Genomic DNA, 22,262 nt, shown 5'->3' with positions numbered 1-22,262 from the left:
TGACTTTGCCAGCCAGAAGGATAACACCCTTGTCCAGTCATTCACTCAGAAAAGATGGATCTGCTTCTAGGGAAGAGGCTTGCCTGTATGGTCAAATACTCTGAAATCAGACTTGCCCTCCCTGCCAATAAGTAAATTATAAAAGATAATAAAATGATTTATTATAATGACAAAAGGAACTTAAATCAGTAACCACATGTTGAGATATCAAAATAAAGAAACCAAAAAAAAAAATCAAGACAATCATCAGATCCTGCATTTTAAACCCAAGAATGTAGCTTTTACCCAGCTCAACCTGTTAAATAGCAGCCCTTTCCTCTGACCTTTTCCCAGGCACTTCTGACCTTTCTTTTAGCCAAAATACTAAGCCCACTGGCTGAGGGCCTAAAGCTTCCCCTAAATCTGGGGAAACTAAAAGACTTATTCTCAAGGCAAAGCTTAAGCATGGTTTCTTATCTGGCCATTTATACACATCATCCAATGGATTTTTGGAGAGCCCACACTAGGTATATATCTCCTTTGTCCCCACAAAGTTATATCTGTTTACCAGAGGAGAAGTCTTTCCTGTTCTAATTAAAACCAGCAGAATATTTACATCCTTTCAGGGATCAAGATTACTAATCCAATATCCTGAAGATACTGCCTCTTACTCAATTTTCCCGTTGTCAGAAATGTCCTTCCTCCAAGTGGTCTGAATAGCCAGGTATTATTCTTATGGTCTTTTCTTTTAGTATTTAAATTTGCCATTGGAAGGGCCTGGCTATTTAGCACACCCATGTTGGATCCTGATTTCCAGTGATTACCTCTCTTTAACCATTCAGGCTTTGTGCCTCTCCCAGGTATAAAAACCATTATGCAATCATGGTCCTTTTATAACTTATAAGAAATGCATTTACAATAAATACCACAATTCATATAAACATAAAGATGGTAAGGCTAAACACAGCTTGACACTACCTATTTGTAGAGACTACACATGCCATATCAGGAAGACAAACTCACAAAAACATGCAAACCCTCAAGCACTGCAGGTCTCCTTTGACAGTCCCCTTGTCTTTATCACTGACAAACTAGAGGCCTAGGATACAAACAAAATAAAATAACAGTGACCGTTTTAACCATATTACCCAGCATGTATGATCCTTGGGTGTACAAGGCAGTTGTCTTTGTATGCATTGGTTGAAGTAAACCCAAGGTTCCTGTGTAGTGTTACATAATCTGTGATAAAAAGACAAACCATTTTTTTCTAGCCTGTATTATTCTAAGAATCTGTTTTCTCACTCTTGCAGCTAAATATTGAATTGTTTATGTAATGCCCAATTTAGATTGTAATCACCTAGGATTAAAAACCTTGTCTAATTATATGTTAGTTAAAGGGTCACACACAGCTATTGTGCTATATAGAAAAAGCAAATCACTAAAGAATCATCAGCCAGAAATCATCATCTTTCTTCTCACCACCCATGTTTAGCTATAGCAGTAGTGATGTATGCTCTCTCCCTAAACACTTCATTATGAAAATGTTCAGCTAGTTCCACCAACAAACATTTGTTTAATTGAAAGAACTATCATAATTACTGGACCATGTTAAAAAATGTCTTAGAAATAGAAATTCTATATTAGAGCATTACAAGAATCCAGACTGGATAAAATGGGAGTAACTGGGGGGGGGGGGGGGGGACGGCGCATGGGGGGGGGGGGGGGGGATATCCCAATTTCAAATGATACACAATTAGACCATTAGGTTTAAATACTGAACTTCATTATTTAACATATCACTCCGTTTAGTAGATTACATCATGCGCTATAGTGAATATACCTTTAGCGTAGCTATGGTAACTGCTCTTGCTTAAAACAAAACTGAGTACGTAACTTTGTTCCAAACTAGCAGATAATGATGGAGAATCCTATTAATGTTCCCGATATAATTTCTCAGAAAAAAAAAATTCATTTAATATTGAGCAGAGAGAATTTCCTTTTGGTTAGTTCTGTGCCTACTCTGATTGTTCTACATAGAGTGTACGCTACTGTTCTGGCATCTGTTCAGCAGCGTGTATGTATATGTGATAAATATGCATGTATGTGCCAATAAGGATGTAACAGTACTGTGAAGTAAAATTCTTGGTGATGGACAATTGCATCCAAGACTGTATACTAAATCTATAAAATTGCTCACTAATCAGATTTTAGTATACTAAATCAGGGCTATCAAACTGGTGGCTCCCTGGCTGCTACTGCCCCCATCACCCTGCTTCAACTACAGCTATAGTCTCCAAGCTCTCCTTCCCTCTTCTGGCTCCCATGTCCTATTCCCACTCCAGGGGATAGGGTGGCATGGCATGAAACAGAGAACTGAGGGTAAGCCTAGGAACTCACAGTGCAGGGTGTCAGGGGATAGATGGGGGCTCACCCATACCTAACAGTGCAGAGATGTGTATGCAGGTGTGTGGTCTAGCAATGGTAGGTGGGGAGGCAGTTTGTTCTACATGTGCCCTGGGCTGCACCCACAGCTTGTTGTGGTGTGGCCCACAGGCATATGGCTCCTTCTGGTGCAGCCTGTGGTGTTTGCAGACCCCAGTCACTTTGAAGATGGACAACGCTATATTAAATACTTCCAAACCAAACATATTAGACAAGCTAGTTGCAGAACTAAGTAATGTTAGTACTGGATATATTTTTAATTATTAGCTGCTTAGCCTATTCCTGCTCAAAAAAGTCACCTGTTTTCTAACTATAATAAGAAATGCATGATGGGAAAAAAATGACTATGGCCAAGTTTTGGGGGGACAGAACTGTCTGTACACATAAAAACTTGATGTTGCCTGTACATCCTTTTAGTACAACATCAACTCATTTGGACAAATGAATGTGCAAATACTAGTCCAAGAAATACCTTCTAGATCAGTGGTCAGCAGCTTTTTGGAGCTACAGGCCAGAACAACCCAACTCAAGTCCAAGGCAGGCAAAAGTCCTAACCTGGCCACTGCCACTGCTGCTCTTACCTGATCCTGCTTCTCCCTGCCCCTATTCTGTGGTGTGGGCACAGCTCTGCACCAAAACCCCAGTGCACCTTTTTGCTGCGTGGCCCTGGTACCGGAGAGCCCTCTGCTGGCCAGCCCCTGTGCAGGTCCTTGCTGCCTGGCCCCACCATGAGAACGTGACTGGAGACCTCAGCTCCACAGCCCAGATCCAGCTTAAAAGTTATATGCTGCTGACCCCAGTCCAAGACTTTTGCATACATAGACGCACAGAATCTTTATTTGGTACTGCAGGATTGAACAAAGACCTTTAATTTCTAGCTCTAAGTTTTGCCCTAAGGCACAAAGCAATATGGAACTACATGTTTGCCACTAAGATGGGTAAAAAAATTAGAGAGCAGGCACAAAACAGAAAAATCTAGGTATGTCATTAAACTCACTTACAGTTCCTTCACTATGCAACACCTTTACTTGAAACAAGTAGTCTAAAACCGACTGCTAACTACCTAAAACTTCAAGATATTAATATACTTAATTGTATGATTGGTTAGAATACTATGGTACCAACTGAGTCAGATCAGAAATCCAAAAGCACAAGTTGAAGATCATCTCCATTAGCTATCTATAACTGGCTACCATTCTGTTTTGTCTAGGTTACATCAGACAAGACACAACACAAACACTTTCCAGATATCCAAAGCTTGATCCTGATCACCCGTGCTTCAAACCCTAATAAAGGCCTGGGCACTTCTGAAATTAATTGACTGAAATCGTTTATAAACAGCTTTGTGAACAATTTTGTTCTCTAGAAAGAAAACAGTGTTACAGGTGCAGTAATACCCGGTACAGAACCTCTAACACCATCTAATAGAGGGAGAATTACATACATACATGACCAGATGATTAGATTATCATAACTTTAAAAAAAAACAAAACACCCTCACTCTCAATATAACTCGAGTAGCAAAGTCAATGTTGCAGGTGCTTGCTGCACTCTTATGAGTAATACAGTTTAATCTGGAACATTAACAGTATGCCAGCTTTCTTGAAAGTCTGAAAAGTATACCCCAGTTTCCTAGGGAATCAAGGTAACATTTTTGAGAGAAGAGGGAGGGGAGAAGGAACAGCTGGTACCAAATATAGCATGGTCATTTGGGGTTCTCCCATATTGTTTGTCACAGAAAAAGTAAGAGATACAGATAATTATAGATTATTTCACATACACCTTTAATTTTCCTACCGGCACAGGTAATTAATCATACTTAGGCCTGCATATGGCCTAAAACTTTCTATAAATACAATTACATTTCTGGGGGAAGGTGGGGTTGGAGTATAGTCAACCAGTTAAAGCCCAAATCAAACTATTTCTACTCCAGGATGGTCAAGAATTCTGAGGAAAAATATAGAATGAAATGCTCGTGACCAGCATATACAAACAAAACACCATCCCCATATGTGTCCTTAGGAACAGCTCTCCAGCAAACAAGAAAATAGAATAGGATCATTGTCCCTTCATTGAACTTACCATATTGATGGTGCTTCGGTTCCACTTATCTCCAAGAAATCATATCCTTCCTCTAACTGGAAATCTGTAAAGACCAGCGCAATGGTGTCTCCTGGTTCAGCCAAAATGGTCCATGTGCAATCAGCATTATTTTCATACTCTGAAGGGAAATGAGGGCTTGAAATAATTCCACTTGTCCCACGTAGAGTTCCTCCACAAGCACCTTCAGCTGATGAATACAACGTCAGTTACTAATAAAATAATAGTGTTTTAAAAGACAAACTGATCTATCCTAAGGTACATACCTATTGAAAAATAGCAAATCAATTGCACCAAGATTAGAGAAGTTTTTAAAACACTGTAATTTACTCAGCAGAACCTGAGCATAGCAAATACATTAACCTCTGGTTTTACTCAATTAGTACCCAGAAAGAGGTTTTAGAACACTGTTGTCAGTTTTCAAAGCTGATGTATATTTCCATTAAGTGGCTTACTCATAATATCAATGTGGTGGATTGGCTGATTTTTTTTTTAATTAATCTCCTTGAGTATGGTCAGGAAAACCCAGAAAATACCCATCTCTTGGCTTCCAGATCCACTTATTAGTCAAAACACATTATTAAGAACTCAAGGGATAAAACAAAGATCAACAAACTTTTCCATATGGTATAGCCACCTTTTTTTTTTCAAAACTTCAACAACATAATAAGACAAAGCATATGCAACAGTTCGTGAACACAGTATTGGGAATATTGGTTTCTCTTTCTACTATCCCAACAAGACTTTTCCACCTGAACCTTTGCTACATCTTTTTAAAATCTATAACTAAAAACAGAAAAGGTCCAGGAAAATATTCTTGCAAGCATGACCTATGCAGGGCCAGAAAACTTGTGAAAAACATCATACAATTGCATCTTCTACAAAGATAGACTACATTGAGTCACATGGTACAAGTTTGTACGATAAATAACAAAATGTTTTGACCCTTAAGTGAACCTTCATGGTTTTCATGTAATTAGATAATGGCTTATTTTTTGCTTTACATGATAACTTTGCTTCATAAAACACAGAGCAGAGAAACATATTTTTAAGTCTAGAATGTTGTTTAACACAAAAATAGAGGGATAAGATAGACCTTTTTGTGCATTTCCTCTCCCACAGATTTTCATTTAAAGCTTTAAAAGATATTCTGACTAATATTAGCATTGGGTATTAAAACATATATAATTACAAAAACATGTCAGCCATGAAGCTTATTGCCAGGGAAAATTAAAAACTCATTAAGTTGCTTTCAGTGAGTGGTAATATGGCTACAAAAGCTAGAGCAATAATAATTAAAAATGTTTCTGCAAAAGTGGAGAATGAGCAGGAGAGACTGGTTTCATTTTTACCCATTTTATTAGCTTTACTTAGTATTACCATCACTATATAGTGCTAATCAATTTATTTATCATAGCTGCATTTGAGGCTTTAAAGGCAAATGGCTTGACAAGGTTCCTGGCTCCAAGAACGTACAATCTAATTAGGATACAGCAGCATAAATAATAAAACAACTCACCATAAAGGTAGAAGTAGAGTTATAGGTAATCAGAACTGAAAGGTTAGATAGTGAAATTGAATTAAAGAAAGATTAAAAGGAATAGAAACTCACTCGAAACACAATAAAAAGGGATGCCATTATGGGGAATAAAGTCAAGAGGGGGAGAACAGGATTAAGAAGGGGGGAGAAGTCAAGGAAAGGAAAGGAAAGGAGCCAAGAGACAGAAAAAGGAGGAATTGTTTAAAGCCACAAACAGCAAGACAAGGAACATAGCCTTGGTGAGGTGAAGGAAGAGTAAACTATGGAAGGGATTCAAGCAGTTTATAATGTCTTTTGCCATTTGCTAAGTAGCCTTTGAATTAAAAGAAAAACTTTTAAAGTTGTACAGAATGAAAGCTATAGTATGATATATTATGTTATAAACCAGTGTGTATTATATTATGGATTTGAAATTGGAATACGGGTAAATGTGGAATTTCCCCTTCTCCTCAATAAATGTAATGCACACAGAAGGCTCCAGAAAGTAGTTTCCTTTTTTTTTTAAATGCTAGACAAAACATCCCTTGAACAAATTGAAATTTATCAACACTAATAAAACTTTCCATTCTTCTGCAAAATCAAACTGTATTTTGGATCCCTCCCCCAATTTGTAATTTAAGATGTACATATTAAAAAAAGAAAACACAAAGAGTCAAAGAGCAAGACAAACATTTGGATAAAACAAAATATTCAAAAGGTGTAATTCTCAAAGTACATAATACAATTAATTTAACATTCTCAAAAGTCTAAAAGAGGCACTGTCAAATTTGGTGGGTGGACTAGGGGACAGGGAAACAATCTTCCTATGTCTTAATATATTTCTGCCTGATAGTATTCAACAAACAACTAACTAAAAGAACCTTATGATTAGAGAATCTTCATTTTTTGAGTTCATCTATATGTGTCTTTCACTGCACTTTTACTAACTCTACTTGTGAAAGAATTAAAAACAGTATACACAAACAATCAGTTTGCCTTTTTGTTTGGGCAAGTCTTTTAGGTAAGTCTCTAAACAAACAAAAAACCCTCAGCCCTTCCATAAACTTAGTTCATCCTTGTGTGGACCTTACACTTAGATCCCTAATTAGGTTGATCTTAGTGTGGACTGTACAGAAGTTCCAGAAAGGTTAGATCAGGCGGAAAATGACTGACCTAATTTAATTTCATTGTACTGTAGAGGTGCACTAGGTCAGATCGGATGTAGTTAAACCAATCTAACTGAACTTCTGTACACATTCCAAGTGCACCCAAGGGCTGGGAAAGCCCAGTCATTTGACCCAGCCCCAGGACTGCATTTTTCCTATCTCTCCTGCCACCAGGCTATTTTTAGCCTTCTGGTATCTCCTCTGCCCCCAGATGGACAACTTTGTCCCCTCTGGATCCCCCCTAAGCCTGTCAACCCGCCTTCCCCCAATACTACAAGCTGCTCTTGGTGCCAGTTTTACCAGCATTTACTGATTTTGGGAGCTGATTGAAGGAAGTCGGGGTGGTAGGATGTACAGGTGGGATTGAGGAGTTGATTTGCCAGGGAGTAGGTTTGGAGCTCAAAACACTCCTTGTTTGGGGGGTGGGGGGAAGGGAATGATAGAGTCCCTGCCAACTCTCCTGGGCCTCACAAACTCTTGCAATGAAGTTGCTACAGCCCACCACCATCCTGCCAAGCCCCGCATGAAGCTGCCAGACCCCCCCAATCTTCCCATGCTTCCCCCAGCTCCAATTTACTTCAGCTGGTACCAGTGAATGATGGTAAAACTGGCACTGAGAACAGTTTGTTGGATATAGGGCAGTTCAGCAGCATCAGAGAGGAGGAACTGGAGGGGTCCAAGAGGGCTTGGTGGGATTCCAAAGGCTCTCCAATCCCACTAATATCCCCATCTTCCCAAGCCCCCCTGAGGACCTTGCTAGCCTCCCAATCTCTCCAACCCCCCACAGACCCTGTTAGCTCTCAATTCCCCAACCTCCCAAAGGATGCCAATATCCCACCCAATCCCACCTACTCCTCCCCCTATCCTTACTCACCTTAGATCAGGCTCCTAACACTTATCTAATCACTGAGTTGGATAGAGACTATTTTAACTTGATCTAATCCCCAAATTTCTCAGTGTAATGTTTGTTTGAAGCCTTTATATTTTAACTGAATACATTTCAAGTCCATTATGTCTTGAAGTTTCAAGCAGCTCACTTCAGATCATCTTCTAATCCAGCTAAAAAAACCAAACTAACTTGATGAATTCTGTGCCAGTACTTCAGCACACAAAGTAATATAGAGATATTGATTTCCACTGGGGTCAGCATCAATGTCAAGTCATACCTGACCTATATAAAAAAAAATCTGAGGAATGGCCAATTTCATTCTCTCAATTCTTTTTTTTCTGTTTTCTTAGGTTTTAATACTGCTGATTGTTTGTGCTTCCTTTTTTAGAGGGAAAAAAATTGAATAATTGTAAGGTCGGTGTCTTACAGCATACGCAGTCACCAAAATGCTTATCCTTTCTCCTATATCACTAAAGTGTTTGTACTTGTACTCAGGGCAGTAAGCAACATGTACATCACTTGCTTAGTCACACACAGTCAGCCACACTTAGCTCACAGGTACTGGCTGTCCCTTTTACTTAGTAGGGTTGGAGAGCAGTTCTGGCTGTGATGGTCTAGACACCAACTATTATAAGGACCTCAGGGAGTCCCTATACAGTTATTCTTGAATTCAAAGACATCATCAAATCCTTTCCATACAAGCTTTAGGGGAAAAAATGTACCACGCAGGAAACACTACAGATTCCCTAAGATATGCAAATAAACATAACCTTGGTGGCGGCATCTTATCAAACTATAGTACTCTCACTGGAGAACTATAAGGCTTTCTAGAAATAATTCCCAAAGCACGTGCTACTCAGCAGAGAGAGTTTTCTAAAAGACACGGAGAAGATTCAGAATATTAGACACCTCCCTGAGAAAGCCATGCTTAAACTGTAAGTATCACTAATCTGTACACAAAAAACCTGAACCATGAAGGCATTACTGCCTGCCTACCTGAAATATTTGCAAGACTATGGACTTCACTCATGTTTACCATAATATATGGCACCAATCACCCTTACTCATAGCTTCTGTATTTCAAACAAGGTACACTTCCTCTAGACTATGAGCACAGCTGTGGGCACAAAGATTGACTGCCAATATGCCAACATCCATGAACTGCCATGAAGAGGTATAGTCCATAAGTGCATCATAGGCTGTGTACAGCATAAGCTATGAGTAACAGCACATATTATGACCTGACCTAAGCTTGACTTATGTAGCAATGTCATAAGTTAAGCATGCACTGTGGATAATGATACAGTGCATTAAAATAATACAAGGAAGTGAAAAAGTACTAGCATAGCTCCAAACCATAACCAAATATGGAAAAATCTGTGTTAAGAACAAAATCATGGCTAAACTGTGTGACTTCAGACTTCTCTGAAGCTCAGCAAAAAAAAAAGCAACTAAAAAAAACCAGTGAAAGGAAACAGAGAAGCCTGGCCAGTGGACCTGTTTTTTTCTTGAATCCACAGCTACATAAGCACTATCTTTATTAATACAAATAAGCCTTTGCTATTCTGTATCCTAATAAAGTTTTTGCATTGTGACCAGAGGTCACAAGTCTCACTGTCAACCTCAGGTAACATTTAGAGTAACAGAAGAGTTCTTAGAAAACTGCACCATCAAACCTGCACTATACCTGCAACACATAGGTGACAACATCACCTAGACTGAACACCTGGATTAAACCACACCTTCAACAACTACCACTCAGCTATTAAATTATCTGTGGAGCAGTCTAAACTTCCTTGACTGGCACCCTACAAGGTCCTTTATACAAGAACACCCCATGGGCCACCATACTTACATCCCACAAAAATAGTAAGCATCCCAAACACAGGAAAAAACAAAACACAAACAAACTGCCCCTCCTGCCAATCCTTAGCCAGGCCTCAGATTCCACCACAGCTGCTCCAAGGAGAACACTGATACCACGCACCTCATCAAGCTAAAATCTTCCTTTATCCAACAAGGACACTCCAGCTAAGAAGTAGAACACATCTTTCAAAGAGCCACCCAAATGCCCTGTGCTGTACTAACTTAGCTACAATACAGAAAAAACCTGTCATTGAGTATACAGCCCTGATTGCCATACACTATCACACAGAGGAACCTGTAAAATCAAAATTACAGCCTGTACTTGGCCTCAGGGCGAGTAGCAGGGCTGGGCCCAGGTGGGTGGTGGTGGACACTGGGGCAGGGGCTGAGTCAGGGACTGCAACAGCTAGGAGGCGCTGGAGGGCCTCCTCCCAGGGCTGGGCAGGGCCCACTATGGAGCCATAAGTGGTGACTGGGCTGTGGTGGACATGGCCGCTGATGCCAGGACCAGGAGGGCTTGGATGGCCTGGCAGTCAGTGTTCCCCTGCAGCTGGAGCTGCTCCAGCCACTGCTGCTCCAGGGTCTTCATTCATGCCCAGTGGTCCCTCAGCACCTCGTCCCATACTTCTGCCCAGGTGATGTCTTCTTCCCACCAGGCTTAGTCCTGTGCCTCTTGCACCTGCTCTGTGCTTGGTTCTATGCTTCCCACTCCTCCAGCACCACCACCAGCCACTGGAGCAGGACTGTCTGGTCTTTTGTGTGCTGCTGGCCCAGGTGGCACATTTGTGTGGCTCCAGGAGTGATTGGAAAGCCATGTTGTCTGTCCCAGGGAGCAGACATGAAATGGTTAATCTGTCTCCCTGGCCACTGTCACTGCTGCTGCTCCCTGGGACAGGTTCAGCCTGGAAAAGAGCATCAGCAGGGCATCAGCAATGGCAGGGATCAAGCCAACTGGTTAACCCTTCCCTGACTTCTCATCTGGGACAGACAGCATGGGCAGCCACAAGTAAGTAGGGGGTGGGGGAGAGTCAGTAGGGGTAAAGCCCTGGGAATATGGGGTGGGGGGGAGGGGAGTAGAAGGGAAATCCCAGGGGTTGAAGGCAACCATAAGTAGCCCAGGGGGGTAGGGGAACAGGCCAGAATGGGATGGTAGGAGGATTCTTACATCTAGGATCCTTTGAGCAATAACATGTAACAAGGCTCTTCATTTCTGGCTGCTTAGTGGGCCTGTGGCAGTCCTCTTTGGGCTACAGACCATTCTTCCCTAATCTCCACGCTTTTTTTTCTTCTTATTCATGTGACCTTTGTAATTCCAAAAGAGGAACATATCACCTAGTAACTAAACATATGTGAGAAGATTAAGAGCACATGGGTCATTTCAGAGAATTTCCTTTCCTTTTTTGTAGTAGATGACACCTTAACATGCAGTAATTTTATTGCATCCTGTAGTCAGCAATTTACAGCAAAGGCTGGGTTTTTGTTTTGTTTTGTTTCGTTATCTTCAGAGCTTTATACTACCTTGCATCTTTAATTTAATTTTAAAATAAAATAAACTTCAGGGTTATTGGTTTCCATTCCACCTGGGAGAGCACACAAAGTAACAATGAACTCCCTGTGCCTGAAGAAGATTGTTTGTACCTGAAAGTTTGTAAAGAACAATTTTTTTCCAATTATTTAGTTGGTCTAATAAAAGATATAATGTTTACCCAAAGAGCATTTCTCTGCCTTAATAAATATCAGTCATTCAAGTGATTATGGGTGCATCTACATGTGAAAATGCTCCAGCATGGATTTACTCTAGAGTACTTTACCCACCCCAGGCAGGCATCTACTACATGTGCTGAGAAGTGGGAACAGATTTGCTTCTCATGGCAGCAGTCTGCTTCTGCCTCTGCCAGCCCTGCACTGGCCCCTTGCAGCAGCCAAGGGGAGCTCTAGGCTCCCCCTGGGTGCTAGTGCAGGGGCTGGAAAATAGCCCAGGACCAAGAGACAGCTGTCTTCTGCCAGGGTCTGGGAGATTGCTCCCTGCCCTGGGAGCTACCTGCTGCTGGAACAGGCTAAACTACCAGAGCCCAGGTAGAAACAATATACCCCTGCCCTGGCAGCAGGGAGCTCCCAGCCCATTGGTGACATGTAGGGGGTGCACATGGATGCATATGCACCCCCTGACCTTGGCAGTGCAGCCCTTGCAAAAAGCACTGCCAAGGCTGCCAGTGGCGCCTGCGAGCAGTCACCTCTTGCCATCCCCCACCACCCCCCCCAACACTACTGGCGGTGTCTACAGGTAGTCCCCAATCACTGCTGGTCACCGCCAGTGGCGTCTGCAGGTGGTGGTCAACTGCCAGTTGGTGCTCGCCACCCTCCCACCACTGACACTGCCATGGCCACCTGCAGGAGCTCCCCACTTGCCACTGCCACGCCCTTGACACCAACACTGCTGCTGACACCTGCTCGCTATCATGACTGTGGAGCTGAGGCTAGGAGATTCTTATCTCCCAGCCTCCGTTCTGAGATCGCAAAGCCAAGGCTGGGAGATATGAATTTCCCAGCCCCCACTTTGTGATCATGATTGCAAAGCAGAGTCTGGGAGCTCCCTGCTGCTGGGGTAGGGGGACATTGTCCCTGCCCAGGCTCCAGTGGTGGAACCTGTCCTGACAGCAGGCAGCTCCAGGGGACAGGGAGCAGTTTCCCATCTTCTGCTGCCTGGTCACCAGTCAGCTGTCTACACGTGGCATGCTGCACAGTAATTGCTCCTGAGTAAAATTTGCTACTTGTATTTACAAGTAGAAAGTTTACTCAGGATTAGAGCATATTACTCTGTAGTAAGCATCTGCACGTGTAGATGCTGATGCTTACTGCTCAGTAATTGGCTCTAATCTTGAGTAAAATATGTGTAGAAATTCTTATTTGCTTATTGAACAGCATTACAACCAGTAGTTGAATCACTTGAGTCTAACCCTTTTAAAATTAAACTTAATTTAGAACCTAGATTCAGCTCATCAAGACAATCCTGTTCAATCTTAATTGACACTATTTACTCCTGATTTGTCAGATTATTAGGATTCATTTTACTTTAATAATGATGTAACATAACTGATAAAAACACAGTTGTGATTTAAATATCATAGAATCCACAGTCAGTTATAGAAAAAAAACAAAACAACACAAGTCTTTTTTCCCTATACTATGTAACATCAGATCTCTTCCTTGCTCCTTTATCACTAGCAACAGAATAGGTACAGTTAAAAAAACCTTGATTGACATTTTATGAAGCACCAGCAAGTGTCATATTGTAATTTTCAGTCACATTATGTAAGTCTTATCAATTAAAGAATATTGCAGCTTTAGACAGTCTTAAATGAGCGATGGGCACACATTACTTAGTCTGCTTTATTAAAAGTATCACTAAAACAGCTCTTTATTAAGTGGCATTTTTCTATACCTGATTCTTGGGAAACTATTTATTTGTCCCTCACTTATTAAAATATGTAACAGCAGAAAACAGATCAATATAAATCATAACAAATAATTGTTTGTATATATTAGCACTAGGTATTCTAGAAACTGTTAATACATGAAAACAGGCAAAACTACTTCATGAAATTATACATTTAAACTGCCACTTTATAACACCTAATGATATAAATTTAGAAGTAAAATTGTCAGTGCCGACTGACAAATTGTTAAAATTCATACTGTTCAGAAACATCATTGGGTGTTAGAATGATATAGAGTATTACATGTTCATTAGACACATTGATCAGATCTAGACCCAACTGGCAATTAGTTATTTAACCATAAGACTGCTTATTCCCACTTCCAAATCTATAAAAAAGAAATGAAAGACAAAACTGTTTTTGTATGTCTAATACCAAGCTGACCAGTATTTCTATTTCTATAAAAAATGTTGTCATATTTACTAGGTAACAGTATTTCCTTTGACAGAAAGATGCATGTATAAATTTCAAGTCATATTACAATGAAGAAAATAAGCTGTTAACCAGAAATATTCCTGTTTTCATTTCCAAGCCATGTTTAGATTATGGTTTAAAAAATGGGAAGGAGGGAAAAGGAGTCTTAAAATAATTTAGTATTTTAAGAAGGAGCCTTGCTTAAAGTAAAATAACAACTCTTCCCCCTACCCTCTCCACCACATGCACTTTTTCCCAATTAATATTGTTTCAAGTAACAATATGAATGTGTTACTTAGAATATTTCAGATAGAAGAAATGTAAAGGAGAAAAATATTCCTTGCTGATTTTTTACAATGGGTAAAATTTTCAAAAGTAACAAAGTAACTCAGAACTAGAGCTGGTCAGGATTATGGTAAAACAGGGTGGTCTGAGCACTAGTTACATTCTACCCAGTGATCTAGAATAACACACTTACTTTTAATATAGGTACTATAGTTCAAATCTGTGCATTGCCCAAATTTAGAGGAAGGGCTTGAGGCTATATCCCCCATATCCAGGGTGCCTGTTTTATGCTTTGGGCTAGAGTTTCACGATCCCCCTTTTGCATCTCTCTCCTATTAGAGTTGCTCAACTTCACCTCAATTAAATATACATTATGTCACTTACATATGAAAAGGCACTTTCTAGATCAAAATTTCAAAAGGACTTGAATGTGTCCAATTATGGGATTTCTCTTGAAAAAGTAAAACATCTTGTGGATGCAAAAACAAATCCCTTTCCAGCTCTACTCAGAATGATAAGTTTTATTACAAGTTAATGGGACCTCTGCTGTAGGAATTAAGTTTCTAAGTCAGCTGTGTCCAAATGAGGGTGGACGTGTGGTATGTGGTGCCACAGACCCCTCTGCAGCATCACACACTGCACATTCAGGCATTCCTTGTGCTGTTACCTTGGGTCAAAAAAACCCTGCAGCTTAAAAAAGTGAGGCAGAACATGTGTTGGTAGCACGTGCCACCCAAAAACTGAGCCTGGCCTGCCAGAGTCATGCTCCACCTGCCAGCTAGGCTCCCAGCTGCAGGACTGCTGTGATAGCAGCTCCCTGAGGCCCCCAGGACCCCAGGTAAAGCTGCTGGGGCTAGTTCTCTTGCTAGACCCAGCCTCCCCTACCCCTCCTGGGGTAACCTGCTGTGCACCAGAGGACATGTGGCCCAGGTGTTCCTTAGCGACAAGTTCCTTCTTGTCCCTGGGGAAACAAACATCCGTGCTCATGTGGACGTAGATGGCATATTCACTTTTCGGGGAAGAACACTAAGAAACAAAATAAAACTAAAACCTCTTTCTACCTGAGACAGGGTTTTGGCAGGTTTACATTTGAGGCACTGCAGGAATGGAGCAAGGAGGGATAGGCAATCAGTAGATGCCACAGAGGGACCAGATTCTGAGGATGCCTCTGTCCAGGGCACAGGTTGCTGCTGGTTCACCAAGCTTCCACGAGCCAGATCCGATCTCCTGAAGGGCTGAATCTGCCCTGCAGGCCATTGGGTGCCAATCCCTGCTCCATGTTAGCTACTGGGGCTACAGTGGACTTGTTTGTTTTTTCACTTGTTTTTTTTTCGGGATGTTTTGTTGTGATTGTTGAAGTTTTTAAATGGGGAAATGTGACTATGCAGCCCCAAAAAATGGGTATGGGGCTCTGGAACAAATGTTATCTTTTAAAATCAGACTAGATTACAAGTTGATAGTACTGCCTCTTGGAAAACTGTCATGTAAGAAGGAAACTTGCCTTAGAAAGACAGCAGGGTATGGATTATTCAGTTCCCTAAATTTCATTAATTAAAAACCATCTCCTACTTTTCATGTCAGTATTTTCACTATAGTACTAAAACATCACTCTACTAAACAGCCTGATAAGACCATGTCTTCTGTTTATATCATCCTACTAGACAGCCGAAGACTATTTTTTCAATTTCTATAAGGAATCCTAGGCTTCTCCCCAGTGATTTAATAATTAAATTTGTTTGAGAATATTGATTCATTTTCAACACTACATTCTTTAACATAGCAATTCTCCACAAAGATGAGGTAGGTGCCTTAATTTTCAAACACAACTTAATTTTCAAAAGCACAGGTTAACGTGTCTCTCTTTATAGCCAAATTAAGAACAGCCCAGATTTTCATACATACCACTTCAATAATAAAGAAGTACAGCCAGTGTCACTAGGGAATCCTTCCCTCATGAGACTTTTCTTCTGGTGACCTATTTCAGGAAGTTCTATAGTTTATTAGATCATCTTATTCCTTTCTGGCACTTCCATAATGCTTCTTCATAAACCTTTCTCTTCTATTGCCCCCATTATCTCATCCCTTATAAGTCACTTCTCTCCAAATTCCTATTTCTTGTCCTTTTTCAAAGATACTTTATTTCATAGCCTCCCTCTGCACTATAGATCTGCCCTCATGTCACATTTTTTTCTGCTCTCTGGGCTCCAAATACAGAAGGGGCACAGCCATGACCTGGCCTCTTCTATTCGTTTGTTGGTCATGCCTGTATTACTCAATAAGCATTTACTCTTGTATAACCTGCTTTCTTTCCCTTAAGACACTTATCACTGGTGCTTCCATTCTGACACCTTTGTTCTGAACTCAAACATTGAACAGTTCAGATAATGTTGATAAACACAATAAAAAGGTCTGATGCCTTGTAGACACAATCATCTTTGAAGTTTTGTTTTGAGTCTTCATTTCTCTTGTTTAGTTATATAATTCACAGCCAACAAGATGGCCAGGTTGGGCATTTTCAAACCAAATGATTCACTCAACACTGAAATATTTTGTGAAAAAGATACTGTAAGAATAATCTTTCTTTACAAAGACTTTCCAGGTCCAGAATAGAATTTCTAATAAACATATCCCATTGGCAGACAGCCTGCTAGCCCAGGGGTTAAGTAACAGATAATCCAGGTTCAAGTCCTTGACCAGTGAAGTTCAAATCAGGGACCTGAATTTGTTTCATCTACATTTCAAGTAAGTGCTCCTACTACTGGCTAGGCTATTTGGCTGGGGCACAGGAACTGTGTCCCTTCTCTCTCTAGTTTTCACTTAGGCTTGGCTTTGCCTAAAGCAAAATGTTGAAGTATTAAAAATGTTCATAGGACAGAAAAATCTTGTCTTGATTAACCTTTGGTTGAGCAACAAACATTAGCTAGTAAACCATAGAACCTTTACTACCTCAGGTACCAAGACACCCAAGTTAGTTAAGGATTAGCTAAGTGTGTTAGGATACACACTGATGCAAAAGCTATTCTTCTTTGTAAGAATTGTAAAAAGTAATGACCTTAAGACACTTTTCTTCTGTCCTTGAACTGGAAAAAAAATCATTGCTTTTTTCCCCCCATCCTCTTTTAAATCTCTGTTGCACCCCCAGAAATAGTAAATGAATCCTTGGTTTAACAACTAGCAGGAAACATCTCAGCATAGGCTCATCATAGATATGGCAATGAAAGTGTACATTTTCCCTGCTGGCTATGAAGACTCTCCAATGCAATGAAGAGGCCAAAATAAATAATTAAAATACATAGCTAACACATGTGTATTCATGCATACATGTGCAGACACACAAAGTTAACTAACCATCAAAAACTGAGAGCTTTTCTTCTGGAGAATTAATTACATGTTTGAGGTAATTCGCTTTTTCAGCTTATATATGTTGAATAACTTGCAACTCTTTTAGGCTAAGTATAGAAGTTCAGGGGGAAAAGGGGGAGAAGGAGGTTAGATCACATTAAAAATGGCCACACAATCTGACTTAGTTCACCCAGGTGTGGACCTTAAACCTAGACCCCTAGTTACGTCGATCTCAGTGTGAACCGTACAGAAATTCTGGGAAGATTAGATCAGTCTAAAAAAACACTAAGGAAATTCTTGTCTGTATAGTTAACCCTACCTGAGGGACTCTATCTTAAATTGGGTTGGACATTTTTAGAACTATCTAACTCCCAAACTTCTGTACAGTTCCCAGTACAGATGCAGGGCTGGGAAAGCCAGCTGCTGGCCCCAGTAGTCCCTGGGCTGCACTTTTCATGTTTCATAGATGAGTGCCTTAACTCATTAGGTATAGAATCATAGAAAATTAGGGTTGGAAGGGACCTCAGGAGGTCATCTAGTCCAACCCCCTCCTGAAAGCAGGACCATCCCCAACTAGATCATCCCAGCCAAAGCTTTGTCTAGCCAAGTTTTGAAAACATCCAAGGAGGAGCTTCCACCACCTCTCTGGGTAACCTGTTCCAGTGTTTTACTACCCTCCTAGTGAGAAAATTCTTCCTAATATCTAACCTAAACTTCCCTTGCTGCAACTTGAGGCCATTGCTCCTTGTTCTGTCATCTGTCATCACTGAGACCAGTCTAGCTCCATCCTCTCTCAAACCCCACTTCAGGTAGTTGAAGGCTGCTCTTAACCCCCACAGTTTTGTATCCACCTTACAGTCCATTTATCCAGGCCATACTTCCTTAGCTTGCCTGTGAGAATTCTGTGGGAAACTGTATCAAAAGCCTTGCTAAAATCAAGGTATACAGTATCCACTGGTCTCCCTGCACCCACAGAACCAGTCCCAGAAGGCAATCAGGTTGGTAAGGCATGACTTGCTAACCTGCCTGAATATCTGTACTTAGCCTTAATTTTCTTGTTCTCTCAACATACAATGGATGTCTATTCTCCTTAACTGAAAATTCTTCTCTGCTATACGTTTCAATCACCATTTTAATTCACAAACCTGATTAATTACTGTTCGATCCTTTTGGGCCTTCTTGATATTCCTGCCTGCATCTGTTAATTTGTCTCCTATTTTATTCTCCCTATAACGATTATGTTTCTTTAGTCAACAATGCTTTCTTTCATTTCCCCCATACACACACACTATTAGTTTGTTCACAGTGTGAGGGAAAGCTTACAAATAAACTAACCCAATTTGTGTTCATAATGTTAGCAGTCTCTACTCAAATGAGTAAAGTCAGACAGGATCCTTAACATTATATTAGGTTATTTTTATGTTCTTTTCACATTTCATAAATCAGTGTAGTAAATGTAATACTCTGAAATGTAATTTATTTTCTTCATAATTTTATTTTAAAGGAAGTTCAAGATGGAACTGAATCAGTGCTCCTGGTTCTGGGTTTCACAGAAGATTGCTTTAGTGGGGAAAGGGGCAAGAGATACTCTGGGTCTGTGCAGAAGAGAAATGGGAGGGGAGCAAAAATTTTAAGGAGTTAGAGGCCCATCACACAGAAGTTTAAACCTGCAAGCTGAGTTCTGTAACATGTCTTCACCAATACTTGATCCCTGTTACAGTTCTTTTCAATTTAGTGTTGTCTAAAATTAAATTCCCCCATCAGTCTTCTTTTCTCTAGACTAAATAATCCCAGTTCCCTCAATCTTTCCTAACAAGTCATGTCCCTCAGCCCCATCACCTTTTTTTTTGCCCTCCTCTGGACTGTCTCCAATTTGTCCACATCCTTTCTGTAGTGGGGGCCCAAAACTGAACACAGTACTACAGATGTGGCCTCACCAGTGCTGAATAGAGGGGAAGAATCACTTTCCTTGACCTATTGGCAACACATCATCCAATGCAGCCCAGTATGCCATTAGCCTTCTTGGCAACAAGGGCACACTACTGGCTCATATTCACCTTATTGTCCACTGTAACACCCAGGTCCTTTTCTGTAGAGCTGCTGCCCAGTGAGTCAGCCCCCCGCATGTAGTGGTGCATGGGATTGTTCAGTCCTAAGTGCAGGACTTTGCACTGGTCCTTGTTGAACCTCATGAGATTTCTTGTGGCCTAATTCTCCAATTTGTCTAGGTCACTGAATCCTAGCCATAACCTTCAACGTCTCTACTAATCCCCCCAGCTTGGTGTCATCTGAAAACTTTCTGAGAGTGCCATCTTCTAGGTTGTTGATGAAGACATTGAACAAAACTGGCCCCAGGACCAACCCCTGGGGCACTCTACTTGATACTGGCTGCCAACTAGACATCAAGTCATTGATTAGTACCCTCGTTGCTACTACACAGTAGCGGCAATGTCATGGTTAGTGCCCGCTGACACTACATTGCTGTAGCAATAAACAACATCACTATAGCTTGTCGCTACAGCAGCGTAGTGTCTCATGTAGATGCGACCAGAGGATACATCCAGTTGTGCTTTTTACTGCAGAGTAGACGAATTATCTCCACAGTAAAGTACTGCAATCTACACATGCACCAGTATTAGGGAACAGTAAATTAATTAACTCTGCCATAAATTGATGGATTTATTGCACTTAAACACAAGTGTGAAGACTGATCATGGGTATAAATTGTGCCCAGTCAACCCAAACAGCCAGGGTCCTACTCAACCCTGGCTCAAATTGCTGCTTTCCTGGGCACACGTGTAGACAGTGCACCTGGGAGCAGTTTTCTCTAACTTAAATGGCTCTGGAGTTTATTGCCTTGCATTAATTGTTCATGTTGATGCACACAGTGTGTAAAAGGGAGGAAGCTATTTATTTCAGTTTAACTGTAAGATACTATCCCACCTGACTGCTATGACTTTATTTAAAATTAGCCATAAAAAGAAAATCCAATACAATATAGAACTATGAAAATGATCTGGTGTTATCAAGGAGAAAGACTTTATCCAAGGTGGCAGAGAATACTCTTTGCAGACCGAACCCCACAATCAAAGGGGACTTAAACCTTGAAAATGCTGATTTGGGGTGCAGGGAGATAAAGCTGCCTAGTCATTGCCACTGAGAAAGAGCAGGCATTCAAGGAGCTAGATAGAAAAAAAACTGTAGCATAACAGCCTGGTCCTCCCGTCTAAGAAAACCAGTTTGAGTCACTTTTTTGCCAGTGAGATAGAGTTTGTGTAAGGCTTTGCATGGTTAAAGCTTCAACTGAGTTTTCATTAGATAGGGCGCAGTCTACTCTATGGCTGACAGAAGCTCGCACTTAATTTCCTGAAGTTAAAGATAGTTGAATATACAAGTTCTACTGATATTCTCCCATACTTAAAAAGGGGGATGTAATCAACAGATTTATCTCCTTGCTTTCAGTTTAAGAAAGCATGAGTCACTTTAAGAATGTGTACTGAGTTCCCTTACTTCTCCATATTTTTTCTTTATTATTAAAGTAAAAGAGAGTTTTTATCCTTTTTATGTATTAAATATAATGGGGGAAACAATTGTAAGATTTTTACATTGTGGAGCTAGATTATAAAAGCCTTTATCAAAGGAAGCCTTGACAAAAACTAATTCATAAAGGAGGGGATTGGATTGAGAATTTACGCTTCTATTACCCAGGTATGACAGAGACACTGGTCAGTATTTGCCAGCTGTTGCCCCAAGTGAATATAACCATAGACATAATCCTATTTAAATGACAAGAAGCTGATGAATCTCAGATTCCACTTTGTGTGAACTGCTGGAAATCATCATTTTAAAATCTGCTTACTGAACTGAGTAGGTTTAGACCTTAGATAAAACAGTGATGGTTTACTAATATTAAGAAGCAATTGCCAGTAACACTGAGGGTAGGTACAGACATTCTAAAAGCCTGAAGTGGAATAAAGTTATACAGTTATTTTAACTTTATTTAAAATAAATAAAGTTATGCAGTTTTCTGTAGGCAGAGTAGTTTACATTGGTAGCCAACAGAACACACATTTGTCCTTTCCGGGGTGGTGGTATCTTAGACTGCGTTCTCCCATTTTTAAGCCAAAATATATGTGCTGAACTTCTGTTCTGTTATGGGTATAGACCAGCTTCCAATCACTTACACCAGAAAAGGTGTAATGTCTGTACCTGGCCCCAGATAACAGGTTGAACCAAATACTTCAGCATTATCTATAAACATTCTAAAATAATATCACTGTCTGGGTTTTCTCAACCTCTTATACAGTCCTCTAACAATAACAGTAATGACTTTTCTCCATTAATTCTTATTTTTTACCTCTGCAAAATGGAGCTGGAAAATCCCATGATGCACCATTTCCAGGACTCACAATACACGTTAGCATAGCATGGCCCTCCAGGATGTAGCCTGATACACAGCTGTATCTAATTTTGTCTCCAATGTTGAACCTAGTTCCATGAAGTACTCCTTTGGGTATTTCTCCTGGGTTTCCACAAGTGTGGCTAGGTAGCACTGTTGAAAGAAGAGAACATGAAAAAAAAAACACTATTAACCCTTGAGAAAAGAAATATCTTGCATTATTTTTTAATCAATATTTATAGAATCATTGTTAGATACCTACTTTCATTTTAGTTTTCTATGTCTAATATCAAGAATGTGTACCTGGACTATGGAATACATTTTAACAAATAGTAAGATTTACCTTTTCATCACTTTCACATGT

At 40.4% G+C, this 22,262-nt stretch overlaps 1 protein-coding gene across 1 annotated transcript; it reads right to left on the bottom strand.

The window, feature by feature from the left end:
• Nucleotides 1-1,046: 1,046 nt before the first annotated feature.
• LOC112548536 (CUB and sushi domain-containing protein 1-like) lies at nt 1,047-21,924 on the bottom strand. The gene is made up of 3 exons (XM_025194567.1): nt 21,857-21,924; nt 4,504-4,711; nt 1,047-1,078 (listed from the first exon to the last, which is right to left on the bottom strand). The coding sequence occupies exons 1-3, from the start codon at nt 21,921-21,923 to the stop codon at nt 1,060-1,062; spliced, it is 294 nt and encodes a 97-aa protein (XP_025050352.1). The 5' UTR covers nt 21,924; the 3' UTR covers nt 1,047-1,059.
• Nucleotides 21,925-22,262: the final 338 nt, after the last annotated feature.

The sequence above is a fragment of the Alligator sinensis genome, unplaced genomic scaffold, assembly GCF_000455745.1.
Source record: "Alligator sinensis unplaced genomic scaffold, ASM45574v1 scaffold1610_1, whole genome shotgun sequence".
Classification (NCBI taxonomy): domain Eukaryota; kingdom Metazoa; phylum Chordata; order Crocodylia; family Alligatoridae; genus Alligator; species Alligator sinensis.
The sequence above is the reverse complement of the archived record's forward strand: the minus strand, read 5'-3'. Positions and strand labels throughout refer to the sequence as shown.